Below are 13,362 nucleotides of genomic sequence, written 5' to 3' on the forward strand. Positions count from 1 at the left end.
GGAAATTAACAAGACGAATGAATTGTGCTTTCGGTGATGCTAAATGAGCAAACAAATGTTTTCCCATCACGGAGATTAATTGTCGGTGTGCGTGAAGCCTTTTGCCAAGTCTTTCTTCGTGTAGCCGTGGCCCACTTCTGTCAAGTAATTATGTATTCTGAGGAGACACCGTATGCTTCCAACGTTAGGATCATATGACAGCTAATCGGGGACCGTCCATCAAGCCCAGCCCTGGGGCTGAGCCGAAGATGAGACGCTTACCTGTCAATGAACTATAAAGGATATGCAAAACTGAAGTGGCACCTTTGAAGGGCAGCATGGAAACACTTTCCCAGATGGTTTTCACAGATATACTTTTTTATTTATAAAACAGTTCCATCAGAATGGAGCATTCACATTCATTGGTATGCTAGCATTAAAGGCAGGGTAGAGTTCAGCTGAGAGGGTAAAGTACGGAGGCCCGCAGGGGACATGGGAGAAAAGAATTAAGACGGACTTTTGCGAGATCTCGCAAGACAAACTCGGGATCTCGCAAGACAAACTCGGGATCTCGCAAGACAAACTCGGGATTTTGCAAAAGTTGAATTCCAACAATGGCGGCAGCTACTTAGTTGTAATATTTCTCTTTCTGGGTCACAAAATACACTTTTAAGATATTTTGAGGCGTGAATGTAGTTGTTTAAACGTCAGATATCTGCTCGGTTTACAAGACATCACATATTTGCAAAAGTTGTCCGACGTTTTCGGAGATCTGACACCCACTAGCTCGAAGCTAACGGGAGGTCGAGACCTACTACAGCCGGGAGGAACACCGCTTTCCCGCCACATCGTGCCTCGACCTCCCGGTCGGCTTAGAGCTGGCGGCCTCCGAAGAATGCGGCTAAAACTTTTTCCCGCGTTTGTTTTGCGAGATCTCGCAAAAGTCCGTCTTAAAAAAAAAATTCTCCCATGTCCCCTGCGAGGCTCCGTAGTAAAGCAGGTAGTGGTTTGCCTTTTTTCTTTTTTTAGTACAAACATGTACTTAATGTAACGGCAAACGCTCTTTACAAAAATATCAACTGTGTTACTGCAAGATCCTGTTTCGTTTCTGTACAGTGTCAAGTATGTATGAGTATACATAAACGTATCAAAGATAGAAAAGATTATATATACAGGATACATACAAACATTAAAATCATCGGGTTTTAAACATTATTGCAGTTTAAATCTGAGTAAAAACACGTACATCCCAATGCATGAAATTACAATCTTGAGCGAAACACAACCAAATCCAGTAGCTGCATTTAAAAATGAAGTGATTAACTCTCAAACTGCTCTCTCTCATTTAAGAGTCGACCGAATCTGTAGCCTCGAGTTCAAGCCTTAACCCAAAGAGGTTAAAATAAACAGAATGAAACCCAGAAATAAATTAAAAACAGCAGTAATAACAATACAACCTGTACAGATATTTCAAATATGTAGGCAAACAGTGTACTCTTAGTGCACAAAATACAGCAAATAAAGGCGTAGTTGTTGTCGGCCTCCTTCCTGAGCCGATGCCTCCTGTTCTCAGGAAGTCTCACTTCACCATTGCAGCTCTTTGGGTGCGTCTGTGTCACCTTTTTCTTCTTCAGTGCCTCCTTTCATATTTGTTACACAGCGTTCGGTGTATTAATCGTTTTCTTTTGGTTTCACAGAATCGATACAAAAGCCTGTTGCCTGGCAAGCTTTGCCGAATCATCAGTGTCTGCCTGAGAAACTCAACTCGGTGTCCTGTGGATTTCACCGCCTCTCAACGTTTGGGAGTGACAGACGAGGACATTCTTCGTGAAAAAGGTCAAGAACCGAATAAAAACTGCCAATCAGCAGCAGCTGCGGGGCAAACGTGAATGGAGCGCGTCGCACTGATGGTTTGTGGGGAGGAGGCAGAGCTCGGAGAGCTGAGGACGATGCAGACACACATCAGTGCTTGGCAGATTCATTGTAGTCGTTATCACTGGGACAAATCACTGCGCTTTGCCTCTCTAGGGGAAGAAAGCCGCAGTCCCAGCCGACGAGCTGAACACATCGTTTGCATCTAACCTTCTGTGGGCGAGTGTGAGACTTAAATCTGTAAGGTATTGAAGTTCATGCACAGCTTCGCAGTCATCGCCACTAACGTAGCCCAGGTACTGCATACGTCTGCCCCGTCTACGCTGACACCTGAGACGAGGCGCCGGTGGCTCCGCTCTCAGCTGGGTCATAGAAACAGTCTTCGTTCACTACCGAGGTCAGACTCTGGACGCTGAACTCTCTCTCCAGCAACGTGTTGAGGTCCACGGCTCCACACGGCAGCGCTGCATCCGTCTGGCCGTCCAGTGACCTGCTCTGCTCCTTCATCTTCAACAGGGCTCCCGGGCTCCTCCTGAAACTGCACGGTTTCCTCTTAACGGCGGTGAAGTGGCCTCGCACTAGTTTGGGTTGCATCTCCGGGGTGTCGCCAACGCCCTCGGGCTGAACGCGGGGGGCCGGTGCACCTTCTGACGCAGAATCCTCCGACAGTTTAAGTTGGAGGAACTGAGCTTCAATTGCACTAGTCGGGGAGCCGCTGTCTCCGCTGTCCCTCCTCGTCCCGCCCTCGCTAAAGCCGTCGTCGTCCTCGTCGCTCAAAATGTCAGACTCTTTCACAGAGGTGGAGCGGGGTTGAGAGTTGGAGCCGTGCGTCTGAGACCAGTTCTGCTGGACTGGAGAGATGGGCGAGTCGGAGGACACGCGGGCCGGAGGAGCCCCGGACAAACTGTAGGTTCCACTGCTCAGGCTTCCCTCGTCAGAGTCTGGCCCGAGCTTCGGAGTCTCGCCCTGGGTGGAGAGCTCTGCAGGCGGCTGCTTGAACAACCAGGAAGCTCTGGAGGAACCTAGAAACAAAGGTGGAGATGGAAATTCCACTGTTATCTGAGCTGAACACTTGCAGCATAAGCAGCCGAGTGCCAGCCGAGCGTTAGGCGGCCAAATAACTTCAAATTCCAGTCGACAAGAATTATTTTTATAGAGATGTTTTTACAGGAAACCTTCCCAGGAAGAAGTGGCTGGTACTAAAAATGAGTGTGGAGTGTTTCATACAAGCTAAACTGGATGAAAGATCTCCATAAGAACGCTTCAGAAACCCACCGAGCCTGGCGGAGGAAGGCAGGGTGCTCCTCAGAGGAGCCAGGTGCTCCTTACAGCTCCTCTCCAGCGTGCCCTCGCCCTTCCTCCTCACGTTCTCCCTGAGGATGGAGCGGATCACCTTGATGATGCTGACCTTGCTCTCAGGCACACTGAGGAGAAGAAACCAGAGGTATTGCAGTAACGTGAGAACGGGGCATGCTCAGTTTGATTTCACAAGCTAAATATAGATTAAGAAGATCTGCGAAGGGTTCGTTGTGTCCCCGGCGAAATTGCTGATGTAATTTATTAGGACCGATCCCGATTTCATAGTATGTTATGAGAATCAGCGATTTAGTCACAGGCTCTCGCTGCAGTTCCCATGTAGATGTTTGTATGAAATGCTAGAATAACAGCAGACGGGGGCAGAGAAGAAGTAGCTTTATTTGATTATCTAATATTATGGATAAAATGTTCTATTAATAGAAAACTTAATTAACCATTTCCAGTGGATAGACTATATTCTTTAAGAATTCTGGGTCATTATTAATGTGACAGTCGTGTGAAATATGTGACGGCTCCTAAAAACCAGAGGTTATCCAAACATCTGTGGACGAGAGGCCGACATTCAAATCTACAGACTGTGCATTGCAAACATCATGACAGTTTGTATCGACTAAACTAGTCTGCAGAGTTTTCCTTTGTGTTGACGACCTGTCAAAATATTTTACTGCTCGCATTTTTTTTGCTGTCTGACTTCGTTTTCACACCGTGTCACGATGCTCCCGGTGCAGCATTAACTTAAAATCGGTGCGTTTTTAGAAATCTCAATTCAGTGATTTCACCTAAACGTTGAATCTCTGACCTGCTGCACAGCTGGAAGACGGTCTCTGGCCTCCCCTCCACTTCAGACCTGGAGTGAATCAGCTCCCAGATACAGCTGCTCTGCGTACCTGTTCCTAGGAGAGCCGGGAAATAAATGAGAGGCCTTTAATCACGCGGTGCGTGTATGGTTTATGGTTTCAGAGGGAGATAAGAGGGGCGGAAGCTGAACAGAAACGCCAGAAGACGTGTGGGCGTGCGGGTAATGCGACTGGGCTGAGGGAAATATGAAAGGAGAGATTTAGTGGATGTACTTTGTGAGTGATTTGTTGGGGATAATGTGGCAGCGTGTCGGCCTCTTACCTGCAGTATTTCCCAACCTGACCTGCAGCGCCGAGAGCGGGATGAGCCAGCGGAACTTGAAGGGGTCCGAATCTCCGTGAGAGAGCGCCGAACGAGGGTTGGCCTGGCATTACGAGAAAAAAGCAAAATGGGGTAAGAGAGGAAATGTAAGGTTTCACACCAAACGCACTCGCTGTGGCACGGGGACGTGACACAAACATACCATTTTTTTCTTCAGCTTGTTGTTTTCCCTGCAGACCAATATCACTGCTTTCTTGAACACTGGTGAGAGAGCGCGAGAGAACACATGAGCGTCTTGGATTTGACTGCGAACGCCTCTCGGGGAAAGCCGACTGAGGCAGCGCAACCACAGAAGCATTTTAAATGCCAGCTTGAAGCCTTAAAGCATATATCAGCGTTACAGCTATGGATATTAAAATTCTGTTCCTGCACTATTCTGTGCAGCAAACCCAATACAGTTGGTTCATATCGATTCACTTTCTCTACTGCAAACATCCACAAGTGACAATTAAGGGAAACGGTGAAAAATAAAAAGGACCGACTCACCGAACACGGTCATTTCGGGGTCTTTTCTCATGCGGCCCAGCGACGGATGAGGGTTGAGCCAGACCACAGAGGAATGCATGAGAAACTCTCCCATAGAGATCTCTGTGACCTGAGAGAGGCGCAAGGGACGGCACACAGTTTAAGAGAGGGTCGAGGCAGAAGAACGAGCCAGGCGCTGAGCTTTGTACGGCTCAGACTGAGCGTGTCTGTGCATGGAGTTACACTGCACACTCGGGTTTGTGCACAGGCGCATCACCTAAACCGCTGCGCTCTGATGCACTGATGGAAACGCCAGCAAAAATGCACTACTTCACCTCTTTATCGTGGCCAGTCTGCTCGGCAACAAGCTGATCGAACACGGAGCCGTAATCCTCGTAGATCTTCTGCATCTCGTTGATGTGGCTGGCCACCTTCTCCATGGCTTTCAGGGCCTCTGCAGACACAAGAGTGTTAACAGGACCGAGTCGTGACCCTGTGTTCATTAAGGTTATCACTTAATGTTTCCACGTGCGACTAACGTGACACCGAAACGGCGAGTGTCAGCACGGCCTGTTTATAGCACAGCGCTTGATTGCGCGCAGCCTTCCTACCGGTGAGGTGGTAGTGTTCCTCGCTGTCGCCGTCGGTAAGGGAGACCAGCTCCCTCAGCAGCAAGGGGTACTTGAGCACCCTCTGCACTGGTTTAATCAGGTAGGACTCCAGGGTGGAGGAGTGCTGCTTGGTGGGGTTCCTGGCGTCGAGGAACTCTTTGAAGGTCTGATCCGTCTTGGCTAAAGGAAAGAAACACTCAGACTTAATCTGGATCTTTTTAAGCCGTCTGTTCTCTTTGCTTCTGGTCTATGTTTCAGACCGCGGCTACGTTATTAAGCTTAAGTGGGTCAGTGCAGAATCGCGGTGCAATAATGTGTCTCCAGCAGGGGGGGGGTGTGGGCTTCTCCTCCACCTGCTACGACCACTGTGGTATCAAAGTGTAAATCTTTGATGCTGTAACGTTAAATCTGGTAAAACACCAAGTTGGGGCCGACCGTGCGTAGCGTGAAACGGCAGGTGTAAGACAGAGCAGGCCTTCGGTAAAGGTGCTGACATTTTCCCCGAGCGCTCTGCTTCCACAGCGTTACCGAGGGGGGCCATTAAAGTATTAATTATAGCACTGGCAGCCACAGACGTGCAGCCACGTCGACGCCTCGCAGAGTAATTGGCAGGCAATTAACGAGTCGACAAATAAACAGAAACTAAGGCAACCCGGGCCCCGTGGCGTGGCAGAGGAGGAGGGGGGATGAAGATGACAGAGATGAGTATATAATTACTTAAAGGACTCACAGCAGCCGCAGATTCCTGCGATGTGTTGTGGATCAGCTGCTCGTGACCAGAGTGCGCTGGGTGTTCTCGGTTTTGCTGAGCCAACTAGAAACTCGCGCTTATGTTCTGCTCGGCTGTTTTATCCGTGCTAAGCAAATATTTTGCTTCCTGCTCAAATATCAGTTTGCAGTCGTCACTTGCGAGCAGCACCCGTCATTTAAAGCTTTGGCTAAAAGAGCGGGTGCACAAACCCGGTGAATATCTGGCGTCTATTTCCCTTACTCAAACACTTGGAAACATTTTGTGCCAAGCTGGCACCGCCCGCACGCTGAAGCACTCAGGAATAATCACTACGCCAAAATCACAGACGCTTATGGGGGGAAAAGTGGAAAACTTTTACCTAACTCATCTACATATCTGACAATTGGTTAAAAAATAATCTGCATCTTCAGAAAATAACAGAAGGCTTTACCTCTGCAGCAAAACATCTTTTTATAGCCTGTTTTTAAGCATAGCATTAACATAATTTACAAGATCAAATCATTTCGACTTCCTAAAACGCTTTCAAGTGTTGCTGGTTAACCATCCTCAAGGTACTTTTTTGTGATTTTGTCCCATCTAATCCTATTAAAGATCAGCCCTGCTGCTTCCTTCGAGGAATATCCCACACAGCCCCCCCATCAGCTAAGAACCCAATCTGCTTACACTCCTCTCTCTCTACTGGGCATTCGTCCCAAATAGTGGCGGAAAGGCCAACATCTGAGGAGGCATAAATCAACTTTAAAATTTCTCCAGCGTCACATGCTGTGGGAGAAGCAAGAGTTATTGTCACGGTCACACATCTGCTGTTAGAGGACAAGGTTATCCAAAGCCAGAGTATTTATATGTGCATGTATTTGTTTAAGCATCATCTGTTTGAGGAGAAAAGGGCGATAACGCTTTGAAAGTGTAGCTCACAAACTGAAAGGTGGAGAGCCGTGTGCTCCTTCGTGCATGGTGCTGGAGATGGAGCGGCATCGCTCACCTCGCTTTCATCCACAGTCTCACTCTGGGACATTTACTGTCATACATAATTGATTTGCTTCCCAAAAGAGAAGACCGAACCTTCAGCCGTGAGCGCCCGAGCTTCCTCTGACGCAACACGGGAGCACGGAAGCTAAATTTAGCGGAGGTGGATTAGCTTGTTTTTGCAGAATATTAAGATGTGTGTTGTACCTCTCTCTAGGACCTTTTGGACCTTGATGTGGTTGGCACAGAAGCCGCTGTAGAGCTTGAAGTGATCGGCGTAGTAGAGGAACGAACCCCCGAGGGAAAACAGCAGCTTCTGTGAAGAGATGGGGGGAAAAACACCAGTGTGAACACAAAGCACGAGAGAGGATTAGAGGGTGTGAACATGTGAAGTCACGACTGGATGGCCGTGCCCTCCCTTCAAAATGCCCCCTCTGACCTCTTCCTCTCACTCAGCCTTTTCAGTCCACTGGCTTTCAGCAGCTCACAATCCGACCAGTGAACCGCCGCCGCGATCGATAGACCTCACACCTCCTCACACCGAGGCCATAAATCAGCCGATGACGCTTCTGTTGCACCACCTCAATTATTTAAAACCCAACACCTGAAAGATCCCTCTTTTCTCTGTAGCCTGTGAGCGCGTGGATTCGATATTTAACAAACAGCGTGATGTTTCTCTACCTTCAGTGTTGGGGAGTAACGGAATACACGTACCAGCGTTATGCATTTAAAATACAAAATATGAGTAACTGTAACAAGTTTACAAGAGTAACAAGCTGTATTCTGTTACAGTTACCGTTTAAAAAGGTTCAGAATACAGTTACTTTGTTGCAATAAATGGATTACAGTGTGGTCTTGTCCTGTTTCATGTTAGGCTATGCCCTCCCTGTTTTTGGTATTTGGTGGAAAACCCAAACAAAACGCGCATTAAGAAGCTCGAATGTCTGCGTCTCAATCTCGCAGCCCACGTCACCTCTACTACACCCCACATGATGGGAAATTAAGTAATGGAAAGTATTCAGACTATGTTACAAATACATTTTGGGGCATGTAATCTGTAATCTGTAGTGGAATACATTTTAAAAGTAACCCTCCCAACACTTACCTTGAACTGCGAGGGCGTCTCCAGCGTGCTAAAGTCAGGTGACGAGGCAATTCTCTCCTCCAAGGTCTGCAGGAAGACCCTCTGGAAGTCCAGCATCTCAGGCAGGCTGCCAAACAGACTCTCCATCTTTGAGGGGGCAAAAGGGAAGTAGAACAATAGTTAGAGGAGGAGAAGGAAGCATGAAAGAAGATCAGAGGGTGAGAGAGTGTGTGGCAACGAGCAAAAACAGACAGGATAGCTTGTAATTCATAGCAGACTGTCGGCACCCCAGAGTGTTATAAGAGCTCCACTGTGATGGCTCCATCTCTGACAGAGGCACTCAGGGACAAGCTCCAGCCGCGCACAAATAAAGCACATATAAATGGACACAGTAAACTTCAGCTGTGTAACAAGCGCTATCTGACACATCCAGCCAGGGTCGCCACTTCCTTTCATTAAAAGCTTGCGTGCCCTTGTCTGTTCTGTGTCCGGTGTCCAATAATGGCCTAATGGCCTGGTGTGTCTTGGTAATACTTGGGAGAGATGTGCTACGTTTGAGGTCACAGAGCTGGAAAGTTACTACAGCAACGATATATGCTGTCGAGTTGTTAAACGGAGAAAAACAGCCCTTCCTTAATGAAGAGTACGTGCAGTGGACAGCCGTGCCGTGGCATATTAAGCTGAGGTGGGTTGGCTCTTAAGCCGCCCTTTATTGGTGTGGCCCTCTGAGACGCCGGAAGGTCGGCGGACGAGAATGTTAATTTGTCCTCCAGGCAGTTGGAGCAGTAATGAGGGAGATTTGGCCCGGCAGAGTTCATCGATGGATAATAAAAGCTCCACATATTAGGCGTCCCACGGAGTTAGCATACGTACGTTTTCTTAGGGTGGCAAAATCAAAGCACATGCAGGTGGTTACAATGATTCAAATGCAGTAAGTATACATGTTTTTCATATAAATATAGTCACATAATTAAACACTTTAGTTACATAAAACATGTGAGTTTTGATTTGATGTACTGTATAGTCTGTATAATAAATAAGTCTAAAATCCAGAAGGCTACACTGTTTCGACCGTGGCTCAGGGGTTTGGGAATCGCATCTGTAACCGGAAGGTCGCCGGTTCGATCCCTGGGCTGTAGCTGCCTCCACCAGTGTGTGAATGTGAGAGTGAATGAATAAAGCGCTACATAAATCCAATCCATCATCATTATTATTTTTTGTCTTTCACATTCAAATAGTTTCATTTTAGTAGTTAGTTTGAAAAACAGTTAATAGTTTCATTCGTTCAAGTTGCTTGAACATCTTCAAGCAACTTAAAGAAGTCCAGACGCTTTTCTTTGCAAGCTCCTTTGACTACAATGACCTGGATGACGGAGAACCTTCACAGACAGTTTCATTTCCCCTTGCCAACATATATCATATATATATATATCATATATCAGTCAGATAGCAGCTGGATAGCGTAGTGGTTAGACTACACACCTTGGGAGCAGAGGATCGCAAGTTCGATTCCCACCTGGGGTGTCTGTATCCAGTAAGGGTCCAAAGGCTAGACCCCCCATGCTAACCAAGCCTACGGTAGAATATAAATGCTACGGCAAGGAGGAGTCAGGACGCCAGGTCAGGGGAGATATCATCACCCCCACCGATCGGGGTGATAGGAGAAGGGAAGGATAAATAATTCTCCACCTACCTCATCCAGTGTGAGGAAGGTTTCGTCCTGTAGAGGTTTCAAGTAGATCTCGAACAAACAGGTCAGGTCCTGAAACACAAGTGGTCAGTGCACTTAACCTTTGAACCTCCTGTTCCTTTCTTTATAGCCACAGCCCCTAGTTCCCCCCACGCCTTGCAGGGACTCATTAAGTTGATATATGGGCTTTCACCTCCTCCCCTAGTTACACCGGCCGGTGGTGCATGGATACGGGTGAAGATGCCTAAATCAGGCCACACTTTGAAGACAATCCTCTCGCTGAAGAGGAGGCGTGTGGGGGGGGAGGAGACTAAATGAAAAATGGTAGGTGGGGGAAAAAGGTTATAAAATGAGTGAATGTTTGTTTTATGCTCCCGAATAGTAACCTTACATAAAAAACCCAAGCTTTCTAAATCACGATGTGAAGTTTAATATTAGAAATTCTAACATGTCTTTGCTGGTCTCACCTTCACGTAGGACTTCTCCGTGTCCACCAGCTCCTGGATGACCTTGCGTAACCTCTCTGTGGCCGTCATATGCTTGGGGCAAGGTCTGAGCAGGGCAGCGTCTCCCGTAGGGCTCGAGCCCAAATCCCCTCCCTGCCTCGCCGAGGGTTCCCCGCCGTCATCCATCAGACCCCCGCTGCCCGAGCCCGACCCTTCCTGGAAGGAGTGGTAGAGAGTGCACACTGTGTCCACGCTCTGTAGGGGGCGACAGAGAGAGGTGGTGTATGTAGGTTAGGCAGGATTATTATAGTCAGCTGGATAAAATAAGAAGATATTGCACTGCATGATGACACACACGGGCCTGAACACGGATCCATTTAAAGATCCCTCATTTAACCATCCACAGCTAATGACTGCAGCCCAAAGCTGTGTAAAATAACCACGTGGATCACTCCACCCTTGGTCAACGCTCCCCCTGGGTACACTAAGAGTGTTACTGAGATTTAGTTATGTACTCTGTGCTAATTGGCTTTGCATCAAAGACTTTACAGAATTAGCAACTGGATATCCCAGCAGATAGCATTACAGCACATTTCATTATTCTCCATAATCCATAATAGACAGTTATGCAGCTTTGCGTCACGTCGATTACAGACAGTCTGACATCAGAAATCCCAAGTGGTCGTATATTAGTGTGAAATATTTGGTGTTTGATGAAGAGGAAGTCTCAACCTTCAGAAATGAGTCATTTCTTCCAGCTTACACCTTTGATGGGTGGAGCCCCATGAAGAACTTAGCGTCACAGCATTTACAAAAATATTCTACAGAAGCAGATCGCTCGCTGGACTGTACCGCCTGGGGTGGGAAACTTAACATCAGCCGTCGGCGGCGCACTGTGAAGTTTTGCCTGTGGCAGGTACGACTTTCAGAGCAATCGTGTCAGAAAGTGAACGATTAGGAGCTGCTCTGTTCTACGGAAACAAGAAGCAAAAGGGGGAAAAGCCTCTCTGTTGTTTCCAACTTACACCATTGTTGCAATGTTTGGGTTGCAGTTAGCAAGCACTGCAATGCATGCAAACTATACTCAAGTAATCAAAATCCTACCTACTCAGGCGTGTGAAGCAAAACACTTCAACTGCAGCAAGCTTTGCTGGACTTTGACGCGCCAGCTATCAATTACCTTTGATGCTTGTGCTAAAATCATGATGCCCAGACCCCCTTATCCAAGTGAATGGCATGATGTTGCATAGTCACAAAAAATCTGCAGGAGCTGATAAACGCCAGTAACAGCAGGTTCCAGTCCGCTGCACAGCAACACAGCCAAGACGCCAAACAAAACAGCTGCTCAGCACTCTCTGCCTCCTCGTGCATGTGCTGCTATTTAAAATATTGCATAAGCAAGCAGTCAGCCGCAGCTCCCCCTCAGAGCTGTGCAGTAACAGACGTGGATCGATAAAACCTTCATTTTGTCACTACGGAACCGATACGCTGCCAGGAAGTGTGTGAGAGCTCACCCGAGTCACGCAGCTTCTCACAGTGTGTGTGAGGTACGACCCGTAACCCCCCAGCACCACCTCCGCCCATTCCCAGGGACACCGCAGACAATAAAGTCTGCCATTAATAAGCTTGCGACTCATCAGCTAGCTCATTATAACATGGTCACTCCAGAGACGGCCCTCCAATACTCCAGCAAAGACTGTGTGTGTGTGTGTGTGTGTGTGTGTGTGTGTGTGTGTGTGTGTGTCTGTGTGTGTCTGTGTGTGTGAGTGTGTGCGTGCAAAGACTGAAAGAGAGAGAAGAAAAAGGGGAAATTCCTCTCCATGCTCTTTATGTATGTCTGGGCTAAGCCTCTTTCAAGTGATCCACCTCCCACTGTAGCTCCACTCTGGAGGTCTTTGAATGTGGGCTGATAATTATGAGGGGACTCGAAGTCTCCCTGTGCTCTGATGTAGGGACTAATGTGCACAAGATGCACTCTCACGCTGCAGACATACCTGTATAAATGTTTGCAGTGAGAAGCCACAGCAATGCTGCTCACAAACAGCATTTTTCTTTAGCTAAAGCTAACATGTCACGTTGAGCATGTTTGAGGTGACAGGAAACATTTAATGCGACTGCGCGCGTGTCGTTTAGCATTTAAATGCTTTCAAATCAGCGATTCAAAGAAACACGAGGATATTGGAACATAAGTAGAGCTGTTGACACAGGCTATCCCTTTAAAGATCATAAAATCCACCTGCAGCACTGATGCTGCCACACACACACACAGCACCACCTTCATTCACTGATACACGCTTTGGGAGAACTCCATAATGCACCGTGGAGGCAGGCGGTGGGGGCTGCCTGAAGGGAACACAAAGGTTGAAGGATATCAGCACGACATATTCATCAAACAGCCCGCTGGTATCTCCAGACAGGACAGAGCATCCCTGTGCAGACAGATAACTGTTTTATTTCAGCTCTGGCACCAAAGGTGAGTTTGCCCAGGTCTTTAGAGACCGCCATTCAAGCTGACTTGATTCTTGTTACACGCCCACACACACAAACGAGATGATGGAGGAGCCGGGTGGGGTGGGGGGAGGAGGGGGAACGCTTTCAGCTCTCATACAGGTCGCTTAGTAAGATTTTCATCAACACTAATGACGGACGCCTGCACCGGAGCGTGACGAGAGAAGGAAAGCTGGTGGGTGGACGCCTCACAGTCATGACTCAGGAAATGCATTCGCCTCACAACAATCCCACCGACACAGCTGACAGCTAGCCCAAATAACCAATTAAGAGCTGAGGACGTGAACCAGCAGAGGCGGGAGAAAAGCCCGGGAGCGCCGCGGAAAACAAGCGGATCTGACAGCGCTGCTGTGGATTCCTGATCAGGTTTTCTCGCTGACAGGTGTCAGCCGGGGAAGCGTTTCGACTTCTGCTCAAACCGATTTGGAGAAGATTTCTTCTTATTTCGTCTGTGACGCATTTCCAGCTGCATTTCTTTTTATTTCCGCTCGTCT

The 13,362-nt window shown here is 47.8% G+C and overlaps 1 protein-coding gene across 1 annotated transcript in view; it reads right to left on the minus strand.

Moving 5' to 3' along the window:
• Window positions 1–318: 318 nt before the first annotated feature.
• tiam2a (TIAM Rac1 associated GEF 2a) overlaps window positions 319–13,362 on the minus strand; it is a 41,001-nt gene continuing 27,957 nt past the window's right edge. Inside the window, exons 15-26 of the mRNA XM_087832723.1 lie at window positions 10,382–10,615; window positions 9,918–9,986; window positions 8,246–8,371; window positions 7,348–7,456; window positions 5,424–5,603; window positions 5,148–5,266; window positions 4,834–4,942; window positions 4,490–4,548; window positions 4,288–4,390; window positions 3,968–4,061; window positions 3,127–3,275; window positions 319–2,873 (exon numbers count right to left, since the gene is read on the minus strand). Coding sequence (XP_087688849.1) covers window positions 2,170–2,873; window positions 3,127–3,275; window positions 3,968–4,061; window positions 4,288–4,390; window positions 4,490–4,548; window positions 4,834–4,942; window positions 5,148–5,266; window positions 5,424–5,603; window positions 7,348–7,456; window positions 8,246–8,371; window positions 9,918–9,986; window positions 10,382–10,615 — 2,055 coding nt within the window. The 3' untranslated portion in view covers window positions 319–2,169. The remainder of the gene's footprint in view (window positions 2,874–3,126; window positions 3,276–3,967; window positions 4,062–4,287; window positions 4,391–4,489; window positions 4,549–4,833; window positions 4,943–5,147; window positions 5,267–5,423; window positions 5,604–7,347; window positions 7,457–8,245; window positions 8,372–9,917; window positions 9,987–10,381; window positions 10,616–13,362) is intronic.

The sequence above is a fragment of the Neolamprologus brichardi genome, chromosome 19, assembly GCF_056152115.1.
Source record: "Neolamprologus brichardi isolate AB-2024 chromosome 19, ASM5615211v1, whole genome shotgun sequence".
Taxonomy (NCBI): Eukaryota; Metazoa; Chordata; class Actinopteri; order Cichliformes; family Cichlidae; genus Neolamprologus; species Neolamprologus brichardi.